The sequence below is a fragment of the Hyla sarda genome, chromosome 4 (genome assembly GCF_029499605.1).
Source record: "Hyla sarda isolate aHylSar1 chromosome 4, aHylSar1.hap1, whole genome shotgun sequence".
Taxonomy (NCBI): Eukaryota; Metazoa; Chordata; class Amphibia; order Anura; family Hylidae; genus Hyla; species Hyla sarda.
Window position 1 is genome coordinate 321,460,696 of NC_079192.1, and position 23,040 is coordinate 321,483,735.

General features: G+C 46.7%; 1 protein-coding gene across 2 annotated transcripts in view; it reads right to left on the minus strand.

Moving 5' to 3' along the window:
• Positions 1 to 23,040, minus strand: part of LOC130369548 (E3 ubiquitin-protein ligase RNF14-like) — a 103,836-nt gene that overhangs the window by 70,642 nt on the left and 10,154 nt on the right. For both annotated transcript variants that reach the window (XR_008892811.1, XM_056574918.1), the window contains exons 2-4: positions 16,913 to 17,082; positions 14,829 to 14,980; positions 2,722 to 3,225 (exon numbers count right to left, since the gene is read on the minus strand). Coding sequence is in view for 1 of the 2 variants with exons in the window: in XM_056574918.1 (XP_056430893.1) it covers positions 2,722 to 3,225; positions 14,829 to 14,980; positions 16,913 to 17,066 (810 nt within the window). In the remaining variant the exon portion in view is untranslated. The remainder of the gene's footprint in view (positions 1 to 2,721; positions 3,226 to 14,828; positions 14,981 to 16,912; positions 17,083 to 23,040) is intronic.

A 23,040-nucleotide genomic window follows, 5' to 3' on the forward strand; every position in this document is an offset into this window, starting at 1 on the left:
TGGTGATTCTGGGATCTGTATTATGGTGGGTGGTGATTCTGAGGTCTGTATTATAGTGGGTGGTGATTCTGGGGTCTGTATTATGTGGGGTCTGATTCTGGGGTCTGTATTATAGTGGGATCTGATTCTGGGGTCTGTATTATGGTGGGTGGTGATTCTGGGGTCTGTATTATGGTGGAGTCTGATTCTGGGATCTGTATTATGGTGGGGTCTGATTCTGAGGTCTGCATTATAGTTGGGTCTGATTCTGGCGTCTGTATTATAGTGGATGGTTATTCTGGGGTGTGTATTATGTGGCGACTTATTCTGGGGTCTGTATTATGGTGGTTGGTGATTCTTGAGTCTGTATTATGGTGGGATCTGATTTTGGGGTCTGTATTATGGTGCGTGGTGATTCTGGGGGTCTGTATTATGGTGGGTGGTGATTCTGGGGTCTGTATTATGGTGGGATCTGATTCTGGGATCTGTATTATGGTGGATGGTGATTCTGGGGTCTGTGATTCTGGTGAGTGGTGATTCTGGGGTCTGTATTATGGTGGGTGGTGATTCTGGGGTATGTATTATAGTGGGGTCTGTATTATGGTGGGGTCTGTATTATGGTGGGTGGTGATTCTGGGGTCTGTATTATGGTGGAGACTGATTCTGGGGTCTGTATTATGGTGGGTGGTGATTCTGGGGTCTGTATTATGGTGGGTGGTGATTCTGGGGTCTGTATTATGGGGGCTGGTGATTCTGGGGTCTGTATTATGGTGGGGTCTGATTTTGTGGTCTGTATTATGGTGGGGTCTGATTCTTGGGTCTGTGTTATGGTGGGTGGTGATTCTGGGGTCTGTATTATGGTGGGGTTTGATTCTGGGGTCTGTATTATGGTGGAGACTGCTTCTCGGGGTCTGTATTATGGTGGGGTCTGATTCTGGGGGGGTCTGTAGTATAGTGGGGTCTGATTCTGGGATCTGTATTATTGAGGAATATGATTCTGGGGTCTGTATTATGGTGGGTCTTGATTCTGGGGCCTGTATATGGTAGGGACTGATTCTGGGGTCTGTATTGTGATGTGGACTGATTCTGGGGTCTGTATTAGGCTGGGTTCACACTACGTTTTGTCCCATACGGGAGCGCATACGGCAGGGGGGAGCTAAAAGCTTGCGCTCCCGTATGTCACTGTATGCGCTCCCGTATGTCATTCATTTCAATGAGCCGACCGGAGTGAAACGTTCGGTCCGGTCGGCTCATTTTTGCGCCGTATGCGCTTTTACAACCGGACCTAAAACCGTGGTTGACCACAGTTTTAGGTCCGGTTGTAAAAGCGCATACGGCGCAAAAATGAGCCGACCGGACCGAACGTTTCACTCCGGTCGGCTCATTGAAATGAATGACATACGGGAGCGCATACGGTCACATACGGGAGCGCGAGCTTTTAGCTCCCCCCTGCCGTATGCGCTCCCGTATGGGACAAAACGTAGTGTGAACCCAGCCTTATACAGGTCTGAGTTAAAATGGTTGGTCTCACTGTAAGGTCCTTACAGCGAGAACAATATATAGAGACAGTTCTGTGAAAAACCCACCCTGTGACAAGCCACCCCCCCCCCCCTAAACTCCACCAACACCAAGCCACACCCACATTGCCGTCACACCAAGCGACTTTGAAAAAAATTTGGGCACAGCACTACCAAAAGGTTGTCTACCCCTGGTCTAATCATTTTATTAGAGGGGACCTCAAACCTTTGTGGTGGCCCAGTACAGGAGTTGCACTCCTGTACCCTTACAGTCCTGTCTGGCGGACTCCATTGCAGTGTCCCCTGAGTCCTCCCTTAAGCTGTGTGTTATAAAGGGTTAACAAGTGCCTTGTATTATAGAATGTAATGTATACATGATGGTATGTACCTTTAAATGTTGTTACTAAGTGTTGTAATCAAGGAAGGTACCAGTGATCAGGTGACTTATAGGGTGACCTATAGGATCCTTCCAAAGTCTCCCCCATATAAACCCCTGGGAGGAGCTAGCTAGCTAGTTAGTTCTGTGCTGAGTGCAGTGAAGTCAAGACCTGGAGAGAGTGTCTGGTGTTCTGAGGAGACCCAAGGGGTACCACACAGCCATGCTTCTACCAGCCAAGTGCCCCACAAGTGAAAGTCAAAACCTGGTAAGCTACACAAGGGGTGAAGTCAGTGTAGTCAGTCCTAGTCAAGTCAGTCAAGATCATTCTGTATAAAGTCAGCGTGGGCCTTCAGAAAATTTTCCAAATCCACTACAAGTCCCAGCGAGCCATAAAGTCTCTGAAGTCACTGGTAACCTCCTTGGGCCTAACTGAGCTTTAAAGACTATTCCAGTATCCTCAGTAAAATTGCTATTGTTCCGTAACTTGGCGTCGGAGTCATTATTTGCCCCATGCCTAGCCCAGGATCCAGTGGCCATACCTTTGGGTGGTGTAGAGGTAAAATAACGCCCTGGCATCACGAACACAAGGGGTTAATGCCATCTGCCCCTAGGGTAATAATATCTGCATCACACCCTCACCACACCCTGACCACCCTCTTACAAGACATCTGCTTTTTCTATAAAGAAGACTATAAAATAAAAGATTTGTGATAGTGATATGTATGTAATTGCCCTGCTATTTTTCTTCATATGATTATGAATAGAACTTGTTTAGCTATACCAAGTTTACACTGCAAATCATTTCCTTAAAAGCTCCAATAACCCCCCTTCCAAGCTCTCACTTACCTGAGCATGCGTTGCAACAGACGAGCACTCTGGGTCAGGACAGTTCAGGGCATGGACTTGTCCGTCCTTAATCTGGACTTCAAAGTATTCTTTAAGACAGGGGTTACAGTATACATGCTCGCATGCTTTAAAGTGGGTGCAGTCACTGCCCAACTTCTCCATAAAACAGATGTTGCATAAGAATAGTTTCCGATCAAAAGCCTTCTTCTGTTGAGCTTCATTGAAGTCCAGAATACATTTAACTAGAGCAGACACTGACTGCACATCCTGTATACCCCGTCTGTCCAATGCCTCCCTTTCCGATAAGACCCCATTATCAAGGGTCTTTTCAGGGGATTGACTCCAGTCCTGTAAACCATTACTGGACACCTCAATTTCATATGGAGATTTTATGTTTAAGTAATCGAGTGTCTCCTCATTTAGAAACTGAATCCATCGAAACAAGACAACGGATCCCTTGTTCTCCTCCCATAGGTCATCTAAACGCTGGCATAACAGAGTAAGCTGAAAAAAACAAAAATACAATAATCGAATAAATAAATAAGCAGCGGTATTGCAAGTATACTAAAAAATACTAGGTGTATACACACTAATATATTCCAACAGTGGCTTAGCTAGAACACTCATTTACATAGGTCCAATAGGATAGATGTATTGTTGTAAATGCCTTAGGCTAAGTTTCCACTTGTTTTTATTTTCCTGGGTTTTTGTGTGGGAAAAAAACGCCAGAAAAAACGCCAGAAAAAACGCCAGAGAAAATGCCAGTGCAATTTTCTGCATCTGACGCTTTTTTTTGCGTTTTTCAGGCGTTTTTGCATTTGAGTGAAAATTGCATTTTTGGCCCCTTAGATGTTTTTTTCAAAATTTGTTTGGTACCAAGAAAAAAAAATGCAGTGGTGATGGGAAAAATTTATTTAACGTAATTTTAATTTTTTATAACAAAATTTAAACACATTTTTAATAGTGTGTGTATTTTTAGGTAGTGCTACTACTCCCAGCATGGAGCAGACTGTTCCATGATGGGAGTAGTAGTTCCTGTACTAATAGACATGTGGCCCCTGGTGTTACTCCTGACACCCGATGCGCTCATCCATAATATAGCAGAGATGCGGAGCGGCTCTATACGTATCTCTGCACTATACTGCACCGGACAAGAATAGAACATCACTCATTCATATTTTCCACCCAGAGTGGGAATTGGCCGGATGGTTGCAGCCAATCCATGCTCTCAGAGGGAAATATGAATGAGTGATGTGAATTTCTATTCACATCACTGGCCTGCCAGAGTACAGAGCAGAGATGCGAGCGCAGTAGAGAGCCTTTCCGCATCTCTGCAATAGATAGGATGATCGCAGCGGGTGTCAGGAGTGACACCCGCTGTGATCTGTCCTTAACTGCAGGTACTACTACTCCCAACATGGAGCACACTCTGCTTCATGCTGAGCACTGTAGTACCAGCATTAATAGACAGATCACAGCGAGTGAAACTTCTGACACCTTTTGCAATCTTTCTATAAATGCAGGTTAGTACAGCTCCCAGCATGGAGCAGAGTGTGCTCCATGTTGGTAGCAGCAGTACCTGCAGTTAAGGACAGATCACAGCGGATGTCACTCCTGACACCCGCTGTGATCCTCCAGTATAATTTATAGACGCGGTCAGCCGGCCGCTCTTCTATGGTCCCCTGCACTGACATATATATATATACACCTATTCATATTTCCCACAGAGAGTTGTGATTGGCTGGAACCATCTGACCAATAACAGCTCTCTGCGGGAAATATGAATAGGTGTATGTATATATATATATATATATATATATATATATATATATATATATAGGTCAGTGCAGGGGACCATAGAAAAGCGACCGGCCACATCTATACATTATACAGGAGGATCGCAACGGGTGTCACGGGCAATCTGTCAATTAGTACAGGTAATACTACTCACTTCATGGAACAGTGTGTTCCATGCTAGAAGTAGTAGTACTACCTAAAAAATGTAAAAAATAAAGACAAAAAAGTGAAAAACACACACACACACACACACACACTACATTTTTATTATTGTCGGCTATATCTTTAGTGCCCTGCCCGAACACATAAATTGATCCCTGTTTAAAAATTAATAAAAACATTTTTATAAAAAAAAAATGTAATGGTACCCTATGAAATTTTATTAAAAAAGGTATCTCCATCACTTTTTTGGATCGCTTAAGTCCAAAAAAGAATGAAAACCGCCTGCAAAAACGCCAAAGTTCAAACCCACATGGCGTTTTTCTTGGCGTTTTTTTCCATAGAAGTCTATGGGAGAAAAATGCCATGATTTCAGTAAAAAAAAAATGCCATAGGCTCAACATTCTGCTACTTTGCAAAACCGCCAAGGAGCTGAAAAACGCCAAAAAAGAGTGAAAAAACGCCAAAAGGTTTTAAAAAAAAATGCCAAACTGAAGAAGCAAACTGGAAAAATAATTTTGCGTTTTTTTCATTGATTTTCAGCTAACATCTGTTCGCAGCATTTTTTTGTAATGAAAAAACGCCATGGGGGCCATTTTAGCATTTTTTGGGGGGCAAAAAGCCCCAAAAAATCCAAGTGGAAACTTAGCCTTAGAATGCATGGTGCCTACTGGTTACAATGCATGCACTATACTGATAAATATAGCGATCCCTACACCACAACTGAAGTTTTAGTAAATATGCCCCATTGTGCTGAGAGAATTGAGATAAAATGGCATCAGTGTTATATGGTATTCTGTACAGTAAATACTGATAATCTTCTAGACAGGAAACTGAATTACACTTTATTTATAAACTAGCTGAGTACCCAGCGTTGCCCGGTTTTTCCTTCCTAATCCTTGTTGGGGAGGAAAATCAACAAAGGACTTCATATCCCATCCTCATATAATGTTGTCATATCTTAACCCCATATCCCGTCCTCATATCTCGACCTCATATCTCGATCTCATATCTCGACCTTATATCCCGTCCTCATATCCCGTCCTCATATCCCGTCCTCACATCTCATCCTCACATCCCGTCTTCATATCCCGACCTCATATACCGTCCTTATATCCCATCCTCATATCACGACCTCATATACCATCCTTATATCCCATCCTCATATCCTGTCCTCAGGTGGGACTGATTTGTGATGAAGATATTGTTGTTACGCCTAGCGCTCCGGGTCCCCGCTCCTCCCCGGAGCGCTCACGGCGCCTTTCTCCCTGCAGCTCCCCGGTCAGCGCTGACCGGGAGCGCTGCCCTGTCATGGCCGTTGGGGATGCGATTCGCACAGCGGGACGCGCCCGCTCGCGAATCGCATCCCAGGTCACTTACCCGTTCCCGTCTCCTGCGGTCATGTGCTGGCGCGCGCGGCTCCGCTCTCTAGGGCGCGCGCGCGCCAGCTCCCTGAGACTTAAAGGGCCAGTGCACCAATGATTGGTGCCTGGCCCAATTAGCTTAATTGGTTCCCATCTGTTTCCTGGCTATATCTAGTCTCCTCCCTTGCACTTCCTTGCCGGATCTTGTTGCCCTAGAGCCTAGTGAAAGCGTTTTTGTGTGTTTATACCCTGTGTACCAGAACTTTGCTATCTCCCCTGACTACGAACCTTGCCGCCTGCCCCCGACCTTCTGCTACGTCCGACTTTGCTTCTGCCTACTCCCTTGTACCTCGCCTATCTTCAGCAGCCAGAGAGGTGAGCCGTTGCTAGTGGATACGACCTGGTCACTACCGCCGCAGCAAGACCATCCCGCTTTGCGGCGGGCTCTGGTGAAAACCTGTAGTGTCTTAGAACCGGTCCACTAGCACGGTCCTCGCTATCCCTCTCTGGCACAGAGGATCCACCTCCTGCCAGCCGGCATCGTGACAGTAGATCCGGCCATGGATCCCGCTGAAGTTCCTCTGCCTGTTGTCGCCGACCTCCCCACACTGGTCGCCCAGCAAGCCCGACAGATTGCCCAACAAGATCACCAGCTGTCGTACTTGACCACCATGACTCAGCAACTCCAGTCGCAGCTACAGCAGATTCAGTCTCAGCTACAGCAGCAGCAACCATCTCCTCCGCCAGCTCCTGCACCTCTTCCGCAGCGAGTGGCCACTCCTAGCCTCCGCCTGTCTTTGCCGGACAAATTTAATGGGGACTCTAAGTTTTGCCGTGGCTTTCTTTCCCAATGTTCCCTGCATCTGGAGATGATGTCGGATCAGTTTCCTACTGAAAGGTCTAAGGTGGCTTTCGTAGTCAGCCTTCTGTCTGGAAAAGCCCTGTCATGGGCCACACCGCTCTGGGACCGTGATGACCCCGTCACTGCCTCTGTACACTCCTTCTTCTCGGAAATTCGAAGTGTCTTTGAGGAACCTGCCCGAGCCTCTTCTGCTGAGACTGCCCTGCTGAACCTGGTCCAGGGTAATTCCTCCGTTGGCGAGTACGCCATACAATTCCGTACTCTTGCTTCTGAACTTTCCTGGAATAATGAGGCTCTCTGCGCGACCTTTAAAAAAGGCCTATCCAGCAACATTAAAGATGTTCTGGCCGCACGAGAGACTCCTGCTAGCCTGCATGAACTCATTCATCTAGCCACTCGCATTGACATGCGTTTTTCTGAGAGGCATCAAGAGCTCCGCCAGGAAAAAGACTTAGATCTCTGGCCACCTCTCCCACAGTCTCCACTGCAATCTGCGCCTAGGCCTCCCGCCGAGGAGGCCATGCAAGTGGATCGGTCTCGCCTGACCCTAGAAGAGAGGAATCGCCGTAAGGAAGAGAATCTTTGTTTGTACTGTGCCAGTACTGAACATTTTCTGGTGGATTGCCCAATCCGTCCTCCACGTCTGGGAAACGCACGCTCACACTCAGCTCTCGTGGGTGTGGCGTCTCTTGATGCCAAGTCGGCTTCTCCACGTCTCACGGTACCTGTTCGGATTTCCACTTCAGCCAGCTCTCCCCTCTCAGCCGTGGCCTGTCTGGACTCTGGAGCTTCTGGGAATTTTATTCGGGAGTCCTTTGTGAATAAATTCCATATTCCGGTGACCCGTCTTGTCAAGCCACTCCGCATCTCCGCGGTCAACGGAGCCAGGTTGGACTGTACCATACGTTTCCGCACGGAGCCCCTTCTTATGAGCATCGGATCTCATCACGAGAGGATTGAACTTTTGGTCCTCCCCAATTGCACCTCGGAAATTCTCCTTGGACTTCCCTGGCTTCAACTTCATTCCCCAACCCTGGATTGGTCCACTGGGGAGATCAAGAGTTGGGGGTCCTCTTGTGCCAAGAACTGTCTAAAACCGGTTCCCAGTAACCCTTGCCGTAACTCTGTGGTTCCTCCTGTATCCGGTCCCCCTAAGGTCATTAAGGACTCTGCCTGCCACAGGAAATGCCCCTCCCCCCCTCCCAGGCAAGCTTCTGTGTCCCCTCATGGCCCTCGTCCTGGTGTCACACTGCCCCGTGCCAGGTCTCGCCCTCTGCCCTCTCTCCCCATTCCTACTCCTGCGGTTCTGCCTGCCGTTGAGGAATCCCTCCTTCCTTTCCCGGTGTCCTCATCCCAGGGGAGGCAGTTACCCGATAAAGAGAAGGGGAGACCTAAGGGGGGGGGTACTGTTACGCCTAGCGCTCCGGGTCCCCGCTCCTCCCCGGAGCGCTCACGGCGCCTTTCTCCCTGCAGCTCCCCGGTCAGCGCTGACCGGGAGCGCTGCCCTGTCATGGCCGTTGGGGATGCGATTCGCACAGCGGGACGCGCCCGCTCGCGAATCGCATCCCAGGTCACTTACCCGTTCCCGTCTCCTGCGGTCATGTGCTGGCGCGCGCGGCTCCGCTCTCTAGGGCGCGCGCGCGCCAGCTCCCTGAGACTTAAAGGGCCAGTGCACCAATGATTGGTGCCTGGCCCAATTAGCTTAATTGGTTCCCATCTGTTTCCTGGCTATATCTAGTCTCCTCCCTTGCACTTCCTTGCCGGATCTTGTTGCCCTAGAGCCTAGTGAAAGCGTTTTTGTGTGTTTATACCCTGTGTACCAGAACTTTGCTATCTCCCCTGACTACGAACCTTGCCGCCTGCCCCCGACCTTCTGCTACGTCCGACTTTGCTTCTGCCTACTCCCTTGTACCTCGCCTATCTTCAGCAGCCAGAGAGGTGAGCCGTTGCTAGTGGATACGACCTGGTCACTACCGCCGCAGCAAGACCATCCCGCTTTGCGGCGGGCTCTGGTGAAAACCTGTAGTGTCTTAGAACCGGTCCACTAGCACGGTCCTCGCTATCCCTCTCTGGCACAGAGGATCCACCTCCTGCCAGCCGGCATCGTGACAATTGTAAGCTGAAAATAGAAGGGGACGTGGCTTTGTGGGACTGGGCATGATTTTCAAGCCAGACAGATGCACAAAAAGGGTAGATAATAAAAGGGGTGGGGCTTAAAATGTGGGCATGTCTTTGTTAGATGGGGTGTGGCTTGCAAGTCAGACTGACACATTCACTAGGAGATGCAGAGCGGAGCTTGTGGTGTAAGGTACTGAAAGCCCCATATACTTGCATGGGATTTGAAACAAAAACCCATCTTTTATATAAACCTGACCATCACAAATGGTGGTAGTTAAGGGTTAAATTAACTATCCTATATTTTAAGTGGACATATAAGTAACATGTGACCGAGTATTATCGAAATATCTCCAGCCGTTTTGAAGTTATGCAGTAATATATTTCCCATAGACTTGTATGGGACTTTAAACAATAACCCCGACCATGGCAAATGGGGGGTGAGTAAGGGTTAAATCACCTATCCTATGTTTGTTGTTGACATATAAGTAACATGTGTGCCAAGTTTCATGTTAATATCTTTAGCTGTTTGGACTTGATGCTGGAACATACACACACACACAAACATACACACATACACACGTTGGGGGATATTTATCAAAGCTGTCTGTGTCCCACATCAATATAGACCAAACTACAGAGGGTTAGGCCGGTCTATTGTGCGCCTAATTTATCAAAAGTCGCACGGCTCTTGATAAATTCTGCGCACAGACTTCGGGATCTACAGTTTAGCGTATATTTAAACCTGCTCCAGCATGGTCTGACATTTCTGCGAACTTTCGGCCAATGCGACTTTTCGCTATTGATAAATTCAGCACCAATGCATTTTTCTGTCTAAAATAGACTAGAATGCATCTTTTTCTAAAAATCCTCTAAAGCTAAAGTTGCGAAAAAGTCGCACATATTTAGACTGCGACTCTATGAGGGAGATTTGTCAAAACCTGTGCAGAGGAAAAGTTGCCCAGTTGCACATAGCAACCAATCAGATCGCTTCTTTCATTTTGCAGAGGCCTTGTTAAAAATGAAAGAAACGATCTGATTGGTTGCTATGGGCAACTCAGCAACTTTCCCTCTGCACAGGTTTTGATAAATCTCCCCCTATGTGCGACAAATTTAGACAGGAAAAAACAGTCTAAATCCTTTAATAAATCTCCCCTATTGAGTCCACATAAAAGAAGCACATTCTGCATGTTTACAGTACGCACACATTTTATATGGCCTTGTGCATAGTCCTATATATTATTAACATAAGCGAGTGCATTTGCCCCAGACTCTGGAGTGGTCCCTTTTTACATGTCTGTAGATTCTGGTAAGGAGAGATTATCTAAAATGACTTATAGTATATCCTATTGTTATTGTTTTCCTTTTACGAGAATGATCATTCTACCTTTTTTTTCTCACCTACCAGTTGATGGATGACTTAATTTGTATACATTTTACTACATAAGTTTTGTTTACAATTTACCATGTAATGAGGATGATAACTAATAAACAAAAATTAGCACTGTATAAGAAAACGCAAAAAACAAATATACAGGGTGGGCCATTTATATGCATACACCTTAATAAAATGGGAATGGTTGGTGATATTAACTTCCTGTTTGTGGCACATTAGTATATGTGAGGGGGGAAACTTTTCAAGATGGGTGGTGACCATGGCGGCCATTTTGAAGTTGGCCATTTTGAATCCAACTTTTGTTTTTTCAATTGGAAGAGGGTCATGTGACACATCAAACTTATTGGGAATTTCCCAAGAAAAACAATGATGTGCTTGGTTTTAACATAACTTTATTCTTTCATGAGTTATTTACAAGTTTCTGACCACTTATAAAGTGCGTTCAATGTGCTGCCCATTGTGTTGGATTGTCAATGCAACCCTGTTCTCCCACTCTTCACACACTGATAACAACACAGCAGGAGAAATGCTAGCACAGGCTTCCAGTATCCGTAGTTTCAGGTGCTGCACATCTCGTATCTTCACAGCATAGACAATTGCCTTCAGATGACCCCAAAGATAAAAGTCTAAGGGGGTCAGATCGGGAGACCTTGGGGGCCATTCAACTGGCCCACGATGACCAATCCACTTACCAGGAAACTGTTCATCTAGGAATGCTCGGACCTGACACCCATAATGTGGTGGTGCACCATCTTGCTGGAAAAACTCAGGAAACGTGCCAGCTTCAGTGCATAAAGAGGGAAACACATCATCATATAGCAATTTCGCATATCCAGTGGCCTTGAGGTTTCCATTGATGAAGAATGGCCCCCTTAGACTTTTAGCTTTGGGGTCATCATTGTTTTTCTTGTGAAATTCCCAATAAGTTTGATGTGTCACATGACCCACTTCCTATTGAAAAAACAAAAGTTGGATTCAAAATGGCCGACTTCAAAATGGCTGCCATGGTCACCACCCATCTTGAAAAGTTTCCCCCCTAACATATACTAATGTGCTACAAACAGGAAGTTAATTGTCAGGATTCGGCTGGCTGGAGGTGGATCCTCTGTGCCAGAGAGGGATTGGCGTGGACCGGTTCTAAGTTGCTACTGGTATTCACCAGAGCTCGCCGCAAAGCGGGATGGACTTGCAGCGGCGGTAGCAACCAGGTCGTATCCACCGGCAACGGCTCAACCTCTCTGACTGCTGAGATAAGCACAGTACAAGGGAGTAGACAAGAGCAAGGTCGGACGTAGCAGAAGGTCAGGGCAGGCAGCAAGGATCGTAGTCAGGGGCAACGGCAGGAGGTCTGGAACACAGGCTAGGAACACACAAGGAAACGCTTTCACTGGCACAATGGCAACAAGATCCGGCAAGGGAGTGCAGGGGAAGTGAGGTATAAGTAGGGAAGTGCACAGTTGAAGGTACTGATTAAAACCTCATGCGCCAATCAGTGGCGCACTGGCCCTTTAAATCGCAAAGACCCGGCGCGCGCGCGCCCTAAGGAGCGGGGCCGCGCGCGCCGGGACAGCACAGACGGGGAACCGGTCTGGTAAGCAAGTCGGCATGCGCATTGCGAGCGGGCGCGTCCCGCATCGCGAATCGCATCTCGGCTGGGAACATTATCGCAGCGCACCCGGTCGGCAGGTCTGACCGGGGCGCTGCGAATAGGAGAACGCTGTGAGCGCTCCGGGGAGGAGCGGGGACCCGGAGCGCTCGGCGTAACATTAATATCACCAACCATTCCCATTTTATTAAGGTGTATCCATATAAATGGCCCACCCTGTAGATCCAAAATCCGGTCATGTGGAAGAGGCCTAGAGCTGAGTACCTGTGATTATTTGAACCTGTTTAAAGATGTTCCCTTTAGATTAGCCATTGTTAAAATATTATTGTCATGGTCAGCTCACAGGACCGGATTGTGAACCCACTGTTTCACTATGTCAGTTACCATATCAAATATAGAAAACAGAAGAAAAAAAAAAAAAAACAGGGCGCTCTCGTGTGATATCGCCAAAAAATTAAAAATTAAAAAATTAAAAGGAAAGGAAAGGGAACCCACCACCTCACCTAGTGTGTTGTACCGACCAGCTGGGAGGGTGCAACAGTGCAAGCCCAACACTGTTGGGAGGTATGGGTGGAGAATGGTGGATGCTGTATGCAGCTCTATCTCCCCTATCCGTGTCCTCTAGGGTGCGGAATAATGGAGGAAGAGTAGGTAGATAAAAATGGGGAATTTGTAAAGCGCTCCTGCTAGCAAAGGACAGACTCAAGATGCCACGGTTGCACAGGACTATTTATTGGAATTATTTTGGACAACGCATTTCGGCGCTCACAAGCACCTTCATCAGGTCCACAAACAAATAAGTTAGATGCGTCCTGAGGTGCCGACTATGTACGACTGGCTTAGCCACTCATGCATAGTCGGCACCTCAGGACGCGTCTAACTTATTTGTTTGTGGACCTAACTTATTTGTTGTCCAAAAAAATTTCAATAAATCATCCTGTGCAACCATGGCGTCTTCAGTCCGTCCTTTGCTAGCAGGAGCACTCTACAAATTCCCCATTTTTATCTACCTACTCTTCCTCCATATCAAATATATGCAATACTGGTTTTACAACATCTCAAGAACCTATAAGCACAAAGGGGGAGATTTATCAAAACCTGTCCAGAGGAAAAGTTGCCCAGTTGCCCTTAACAACCAATCAGGTCACTTATTCCATTTTTAACTGGGCCTATGCAAAATGAAAGGATCGATCTGATTGGTTGCTATGGGCAACTGGGCAACTTTTCCTTTGCACTGGTTTTGAATGATAAATCTCCCCCAAAATGTTTTCTGGTAAGGTTCTGATCAGCCAACGCAAATGTAACAGAGACAAGGCCAGCATTGCATGGATACCATAAATGGGTATTCTTAGTTGTTTAGGAGAAACACTGCCCACTTAACCAATAAGCAGATAAAGCGAGACACTACAGTATACGAGCTAACCCCAAATACAGCAGGTGCATACCAACATACTTGTACACATGCGTTTTTCATGTATTTTTTTCCAACCCATAGAGGTATATGCAGGGCCAAGACAAGGTGAAAGGGCTAACAATAATATTGCCATAATTTGGGAATGTCCCGCTTAAATTTTTTTGTTATCTGTTATCCAATAATCCATATTGCAAGAACATATACAGTAGCTTAAAGGAAAACTGTCAGTAAACTCCCCCCCCCCCCCCCCCCCCCGCACTAACCAGAGGTACTGGCTGGTAGTGTGGGGCTGATCAATTTCCTGCCTACCATGCCCGGATCCGTCCCGCCGTTCGCCCGTTATCTTTTTTTTATGGATATGCAAATGAGCTGCTAACTGGCACAGGCGAGTTACAAGGCTCCTCCTGGCACTCTGAGGTCAGCGCCGCTCGTCTGCCGCACCTCCCGGCTTATGAATATTCATCCCCTCCCTCCTCAGTGGAGTCCAGTACAGAGCGGGGAGGGGAGGAACAGTCTGAGGGAGGGAATGAATATTCATAAGCTGGGAGGTGTGGCGGATGAGCGGCGCTGACATCAGAGTGCCAGAAGGAGCCTTGTAACCCTGCTCATGCCAGTTAGCAGCTCATTTGCATATCCACAAAAAAAGATGATAACGGGCAAACGGAGGGATGGATCCGGGCATGGTAGGCAGCAAGTTGATCAGCATCCCCTGCACTACCAACCAGTACCTCTGTTTAGTGTGGGGGGAGTTTATTGCCAGTTTTCCTTTAAAGGAGCTCTGAAGTGCTCTGAACTTTATCCCCTATCCGAATGATAGGCGATAAGTTTTAGATTGTGGGGGGTCCGAGCACTGGGGCCCCCGCGATCTCCTGTACGGGGCCGCGGCAACGTCCAGGAAAGGAGGCGTTCCGTCCCCGCATGAAGCAGCAGCCGGCACGCCCCTCCATGAATCCCATAGAGATACATGAAGGGGCGTGCCAGCTGCTGCATCATGCGGGGAACGGAACGCCATCTTTCCTGTACATAGCAGCGGCCCCGTACAGGAGATCGTGGGGGCCCCAGCACTTTGACCACCCGCAATCTAAAACTTATCCCCTATCCTTCCGATAGGGGATAAAGTTCAGAGCACTACAGATCTCCTTTAAGGGATGTATTTTCATTCCTTTCTTTAAAGGACTGCTATGGGTAAATTCTATATGTAAATGGCAGCATACTGTGTTATTTCCACAAATTCATATGAATCCATGAGGGGGGAAAATGATGGCACGATTCTATGCATGCTGCATTGCTGAGGTATCCTCTTTTAGAAGACAGATGAAAGACAGTGAAGAATCCCACCCATCAATATAAACAGCTTGTGTAAGGAATCCTGTCAATAGTAAATGAACAGTAACCTGTGCTGGAGAAAGCCACTTGCAGCTTAACGTGAAGTTCGGGGGTGAAGTGGATGGATATCCGGGAGGAAGTTCAAAGTTCAAGACGATTGATGGCAGAAAGGACACGGTGTTCTCAAAGTTGTCTGCAAAGGAGTTTGTGGCACTGTTGCCTTAAGAAAAAAGTACAAACAAAAATAATTTCAGTATTTGTTTAAAGGGGTTGTCCGCTGCCCTGCAGTTCGGAGCTCCGCTCACAGCGTTCGGAAGTTCATTACTCCGAACGCTGTGTGCGGGCTTCCGTGTTCGCAGCCGCCGGGCCGCTTCGTGACGTCTCGCCCGCCCCCTCGTGACGTCTCGCCCACCCCCTCGTGATGTCACGCACGACCCCTCAACGAAAGTCTATAGACTTTGGTAGAGGGGGCGGGCGTGACGTCACGAGGGGGCAGGCGAGACGTCACGAAGGGGCCGGGCGTGACGTCACGCCCGGCGGCTGCGAATACGGAAGCCTGCACACAGCGTTCGGAGTAATGAACTTCCGGACGCTGTGAGCGGAGCTCCGAACTGCAGGGCAGCGCACAACCCCTTTAAATCAAGTTATTATGTTAACCATATTTTTTTTTTTAGGAATTTTTTGATGATTTGTTTCATAATTTTTCATTTTACGATCTATATTTTAAAGTAATCCTGAAATCTTTTAGTTTCCATTTTGGCCACTAGGGCTAAAACTAAGCTGTTACTGTTCTGTACAGACTATTTTCCAGCCGTATCATGACAGACAGAATCCCAGTGAAAGGTTACACCAATAAATAGATAACAGAAGTACAAACAATAGCTGTTCCTCCCAAATTGGCTCTCCCCTCTGAAAAATAGAATGACCTCTGAAAAGGTCACAGAGAATACCTAGTAATGTTTCCAACTCATCTGAATGGGACAGGTCTTGTCTATTGTTGTCCATTATTCATAGGTCCTACTATAAAGCATTTCTCTAAATTATTTTAATTTGCATACTTAGGATGAGAACCAGCAAGTAAAGCAGCCGTGACCATTAGGTTAATTGTTTCTAAGTAATTGACTACTGTTATTTAATGTAATGTGCCTTACTTTAGACAATGAGAACAGCCCATCTGCTAGACCAGTGTTTCCCAACCAGTGTATGCAATGCACAGGCTGGGCTTTTCCAAGAGAAGGGACTATTGTGACTGGCATGGCTAACAAAAGGGTCCTTATGACTTGCATGTGAGGAATAGTGGCTATCACATCTGTCAGCGAAAGCTATCTTTTTATAATTACCCTTATACTGTATATTAACATTCTGCTCAGCTAAGTGTTCTTGTTAAAAATGGAGATTATGGGAGGTTATTGGGCTGTTGAGATACACAAGATGGTTGGTTGGCCCTGCTAAAATTGCTGGGTTCAGCTGACATAAATCTAATTTATATGTATTTGTCTGATATATTATAGTAATAATCAGTCACACTGCAGCAAATTAATATTATGATTATTATTATTATTAGTCATTGATGTGGGAACTGGAATCACCAGTGTATGTGCTGTGGTCCAGGCCCTGCTTGATTAAAGGAGCCTATTTAACCATTGTATAAAAAATACATTACTTGTTTAAGTTCTTTTTTTTATATTGGAAATAAAATAAATAGAACAGAACAATAGCAGAACAGCAAATTTCAAAGGCTTACTGTAAACCTTAAAACACCTTATTTTGCTATGTTATGCAACTATGGCTCTTACATTGTTTTCCGCTGGTATTGGAGTGATTCCTAACTGTGGTCAAAATACCAGGCTTCAGTGCCTGTCAGAAAGCCTGCTAACTACATACTATCAGCAGAAGTATTACCCATCTTGCCAGGGTTCCAGGCTCTAGAGACCCAGTGGTATATGGAGACTTATTTTAGGCAAGGCTCAATGAACTGGAGGAGGTCTAATTAGCAGATATTTTTCCTCAGAATAGTCCTTTCTATGGTCGACCAAAGAAGTTGAGTGCAGGTACTCAGCGTCAAAAACATGAGGGATGTACGAGTACTCACTTATGTAAGATACTATGCATATATATGTGTGTGTGTTTATAACTATCATCAGTTTCTTACTTTTTATAGATACTACAAAATCTGAAGGTAACTCTAGACACAAATGAATTTCCCCTCCTGGAGCAGCATCTGTCCTCTTATATTCGTCTTCAGAGTAAATACTAGCAAGGGCAAATAGTTCATCCACTTGTGCCTCTTGGTCTTCCACTGACATTGGTTATCTGTGGCAGCTAAATAACAAAACAACAATTAAATTTAGGGAAAAAAACATTACATAGTATTTACAGTCAATTTAATTTGGCATCAGTCTTAGGTAGCAAATAATCAAATATTCCCAAATTATTAGACTGTCATAGAAAAATGGGCAGTGCTGTGGTAAAATAAATGATAAGGTACTTTTACCTTACATAAACATTTTTATGTCTTATGAGTGATTAAATCCTTTATATTTATATAAACTTGGTTTAACACAGAATTTTTGTTTCCATTTAACATATACGCTTTATGCAGGCGATAAGGAAAAAACATACATGTTAAGGGATAAATAAAAAATTTGGCGCAATTTAGGCACTCAACCCAATTCAGAACTGACGGTTTGGCAATAATAAATTTGAGTCATATGTATTATCAGGTGGGTATTACATTAGCATTGTACAAGTAATGACATAAATAAAACCAGTTTTACAGCTCAGTTACTTACTGACACATGGATAAGCCTCATACATAGAGATTATATAGAGCTCTGGTCCCTATGATATTTATTGTTTAACTTTTTAACAACAGCTTATCGTCTTGAGACAGCGGCAGTGCAGGTCAAAGGGGACTAGGTTTTCCAGTGACCCCATCAGAGACTTGTGACTCCCCCTCTGCAGTCCACCCAAGGGACCTACAGTAGAAAGGACCCTAGGCCTGTTTTCTAAGTAAGCCTGCTGTTAGAGCACACATAGGGCTGTATTATACAGGCAGACCAAGGCATGATAAGAGCGCTAATCTAGAAGCCTATGACATGGCATGCCTTTTTGTGTGGAAGAGAGGAAATAGCTTCAGAAGAGACGCCGGCTCAACATGGCGCTGGACATTAATGGCAGCAGGTAAGTAAAAGCAAAGGTGTTTATTTTTCCCAGAATGCAACGCGTTTCACTGCATAAACAGCTTCATCAGGCAGTTGCCTGATGAAGCTGCTTATGCAGTGAAACACATTGCATTCTGGGAAAAATAAACACCTTTGCTTTTACTTACCTGCTGCCGTTCATGTCCAGCGCCATGTTGAGCCGGCGTCTCTTCTGAAGCTATTTCCTCTCTATCATTTTTCAAGCCGGAGGGCTGCGCACACTTCACTATTATAGGCTCAGCATTGTTGTGTATGTGGCTACACAACTACACCAGGTGAGCAGGCTATACAGCTTTTATACAGAACTGTCCTCTTTTATTACACCACTGTCGCGATGCCGGCTGGCAGGTAGTGGATCCTCTGTGCCAGAGAGGGATTGGCGTGGACCGTGCTAGTGGATCGGTTCTAAGTCACTACTGGTTTTCACCAGAGCCCGCCGCAAAGCGGGATGGTCTTGCTGCGGCGGTAGTGACCAGGTCGTATCCACTAGCAACGGCTCAACCTCTCTGACTGCTGAAGATAGGCGCGGTACAAGGGAGTAGACAGAAGCAAGGTCGGACGTAGCAGAAGGTCGGGGCAGGCAGCAAGGATCGTAGTCGGGGGCAACGGCAGGAGGTCTGGAACACAGGCTAGGAACACACAAGGAAACGCTTTCACTGGCACAATGGCAACAAGATCCGGCGAGGGAGTGAAGGGGAAGTGAGGTATAAATAGGGAGTGCACAGGTGAACACACTAATTGGAACCACTGCGCCAATCAGCGGCGCAGTGGCCCTTTAAATCGCAGAGACCCGGCGCGCGCGCGCCCTAGGGAGCGGGGCCGCGCGCGCCGGGACAGGACAGACGGAGAGCGAGTCAGATACGGGAGCCGGGATGCGCATCGCGAGCGGGCGCTACCCGCATCGCGAATCGCATCCCGGCTGGAGACGGTATCGCAGCGCCCCGGGTCAGTGGAGCTGCCCGGAGCGCTGCGGTAGCGAGAGAGAAGCGAGCGCTCCGGGGAGGAGCGGGGACCCGGAGCGCTCGGCGTAACAGTACCCCCCCCCTTGGGTCTCCCCCTCTTCTTAGAGCCTGAGAACCTGAGGAGCAGACTTTTGTCTAGGATGTTGTCCTCAGGTTCCCAGGATCTCTCTTCAGGTCCACAGCCCTCCCAATCCACCAAAAAGAACTTTTTTCCTCTGACCGTCTTGGAGGCCAGTATCTCTTTCACTGAGAAGACGTCAGAAGAACCGGAGACAGGAGTGGGAGAAACTAATTTGGGAGAGAAACGGTTGATGATGAGTGGTTTAAGAAGAGAGACATGAAAGGCATTAGGAATACGGAGAGAAGGAGGAAGAAGAAGTTTGTAAGAGACAGGATTAATTTGGCACAAGACTTTGAAGGGACCAAGATAGCGTGGACCCAGTTTGTAACTGGGGACACGAAAGCGGACATATTTAGCGGAGAGCCATACCTTGTCTCCGGGAGCAAAAATGGGGGGAGCTCTTCTTTTCTTATCGGCAAACTTTTTCATGCGAGATGAAGCCTGTAAAAGAGAAACTTGGGTCTCTTTCCATATGGTGGAAAGATCACGAGTCACTTCATCTACCGCGGGCAAACCAGAGGGCAAGGGAGTAGGGAGGGGGGGAAGAGGGTGACGGCCGTACACCACGAAAAATGGGGATTTGGAGGAAGATTCAGAGACTCTAAAGTTATACGAGAATTCGGCCCATGGTAGAAGATCTGCCCAATCATCCTGGCGGGAGGAAACAAAATGTCGTAAATAATCACCCAAGACCTGGTTAATTCTTTCTACTTGTCCATTGGATTGAGGATGATATGCAGAAGAAAAGTTTAATTTAATCTTGAGTTGTTTACAGAGAGCCCTCCAGAATTTTGACACGAATTGGACGCCTCTATCCGAGACTATTTGTGTGGGCAACCCGTGAAGACGAAAAATGTGTACAAAAAATTGTTTAGCCAACTGAGGCGCTGAAGGAAGACCAGGAAGAGGGATGAAATGTGCCATCTTGGAGAATCGATCAACGACCACCCAAACAACAGTGTTGCCACGGGATGGGGGTAGGTCTTTTTTAAAGGTCGCGCAGAGGGCCTCATTATTCCAGGATAATTCTGAAGCAAGAGTACGGAATTGTACGGCGTACTCGCCAACGGAAGAATTACCCTGGACCAGGTTCAACAGGGCAGTCTCAGCAGAAGAGGCTCGGGCAGGTTCCTCAAAGACACTTCGAATTTCTGAGAAGAAGGAGTGTATAGAGGCAGTGACGGGGTCATTGCGGTCCCAGAGCGGTGTGGCCCATGACAGAGCTTTTCCAGACAGAAGGCTGACTACGAAAGCCACCTTAGACCTTTCAGTAGGGAACTGGTCCGACATCATCTCCAAGTGCAGGGAACATTGGGAAAGAAAGCCACGGCAGAATTTAGAGTCCCCATCAAATTTATCCGGCAAGGATAGTCGTAGACCAGAAGCGGCCACTCGCTGCGGAGGAGGTGCAGGAGCTGGCGGAGGAGATGATTGCTGAAGCTGTGGTAGTAGCTGCTGTAGCATCACGGTCAGTTGAGACAGCTGTTGACCTTGTTGCGCTATCTGTTGTGACTGCTGGGCGACCACCGTGGTGAGGTCGGCGACAACTGGCAGAGGAACTTCAGCGGGATCCATGGCCGGATCTACTGTCGCGATGCCGGCTGGCAGGTAGTGGATCCTCTGTGCCAGAGAGGGATTGGCGTGGACCGTGCTAGTGGATCGGTTCTAAGTCACTACTGGTTTTCACCAGAGCCCGCCGCAAGCGGGATGGTCTTGCTGCGGCGGTAGTGACCAGGTCGTATCCACTAGCAACGGCTCAACCTCTCTGACTGCTGAAGATAGGCGCGGTACAAGGGAGTAGACAGAAGCAAGGTCGGACGTAGCAGAAGGTCGGGGCAGGCAGCAAGGATCGTAGTCGGGGGCAACGGCAGGAGGTCTGGAACACAGGCTAGGAACACACAAGGAAACGCTTTCACTGGCACAATGGCAACAAGATCCGGCGAGGGAGTGAAGGGGAAGTGAGGTATAAATAGGGAGTGCACAGGTGAACACACTAATTGGAACCACTGCGCCAATCAGCGGCGCAGTGGCCCTTTAAATCGCAGAGACCCGGCGCGCGCGCGCCCTAGGGAGCGGGGCCGCGCGCGCCGGGACAGGACAGACGGAGAGCGAGTCAGGTACGGGAGCCGGGATGCGCATCGCGAGCGGGCGCTACCCGCATCGCGAATCGCATCCCGGCTGGAGACGGTATCGCAGCGCACCGGGTCAGTGGAGCTGCCCGGAGCGCTGCGGTAGCGAGAGAGAAGCGAGCGCTCCGGGGAGGAGCGGGGACCCGGAGCGCTCGGCGTAACAACCACAGAGCGCTGTCACTTCCTTCTTTCAGATATTGTGTGGCAGAACTGCAAGATCTTTCCTTTAATTTCATTTCATTCCTTTTATCATTGTTGCACATTCTCTTTTACACAGGGAGATGAACAATACATACAAATGTTTTTTAACCAGCTTAAAAGATGTGATCAGCCAACATTTGCTCGTTCCTCGGCTAATCTCTGGGCCTATTACACAAGGCAATAACTACGGTTCCCGAATACGGCTGAGTGCGGGCGCCGCGATTAAGGACCGCCCACCCCTCCTCCCAGCCGTATATGGGAACCGTAGTTCAAATCGTAGTGTGAACCCAGCCTTAGCCTGCTGTTAGAGCACACATAGGGCTGTATTATACAGGCAGACCCAGGCATGATAAGAGCGCCAATCTAGAAGCCTTCTACACATTCTCTTTTACACAGGGAGATGTACAATACATACAAAAGTTTTTTAACCAGCTTAAAAGATGTGATCAGCCGACATTTGCTCGTTCCTCGGCTAATCTCTGGGCCTATTACACAAGGCAATATCGCCCTTTCTGACTGATAATCGCCTCATGTAATACAACCCTGAGTGTTGCCCTAACAGCATCCTATGTCATAGTGACACAGAATATATTGTACACGCCTGCTAACACATTAAAGGTTTAAAATAAAAAATAGTAACCTCTCAATGGGCTAAAAAAAATGTAATGTAATAAAAATGAAATAAAATGGTTCACAAAAACAGTGATTATATAGTAAAAACATTTTATATCACATGCATTAATATGCATACATCCATCAATGCATCCATCACCAATGTTCCCTCAAACTGTGCCAAAAAAATTAAATAATACAATTTCTGCCATACAACAATTTTTATGAAAAACAAAAAATTTCGGGCTGCTCAAGCAAAGGGAGTAAAGGTTCGACTAGTCATTCAGGCCCTTCCAGACCTGTTCATTAAGGGTTAAAGAATATTATAGCCTTCATAAAAGCACAGGTAGATATAAACTTGTTCCAAAGGGCACACCGCTCCTATTTACACTGCGGTTGCTATAGAAAAGTAATGGACGTGTAATGAATGAGTCAATGGGGTTTTCCAGTCTTATGTAATGTGGATGACTCATTCAGCAAGTCCTTTTCCCTCGTGTCCTACCAGGACCATCATAATAATGGGGTATTGCTGCCCTGTGGGGTGACAGGACAGATGGAGGTTTTAGTTAAATTAGTGACGGTCCCCCCAATATTATAAAGCCTGGATTAGTTCCTCCTCCCTGTTTTGTTAGGAGAGATGTTGGTCTTTTCTGCTTCTCTACCTCATGGACTCGTGAGACAACTTTTTGGTGGTTTGCTCTTCCGTCCAACAAGAGGATTTTCCCTATGGGGCTACTTCTTATTAAATCCCTATTATTGTTTATTATGGGGAGAAAATGATTGTGTGAAAAATGTATAAAATGATTATGGCACAGACTGACATTAAAAATACACTAACAGAAAACAGATGCAAGATTTAGGTAATATTACATGAAGAGCTGAAAACGCAAAAATGAAAAATCGCTATGTCCTTTAAGGGTTAATGCCCCATTAACCCTTAAAGGACATAGCGATTTTTCACTTTTGCGTTTTCATTTTTTCCTCCTTGACTTTAAATAACCACAGTCTTTTACTTTTTCACCTACAGACCCATATGAGAGCTTGTTTTATAC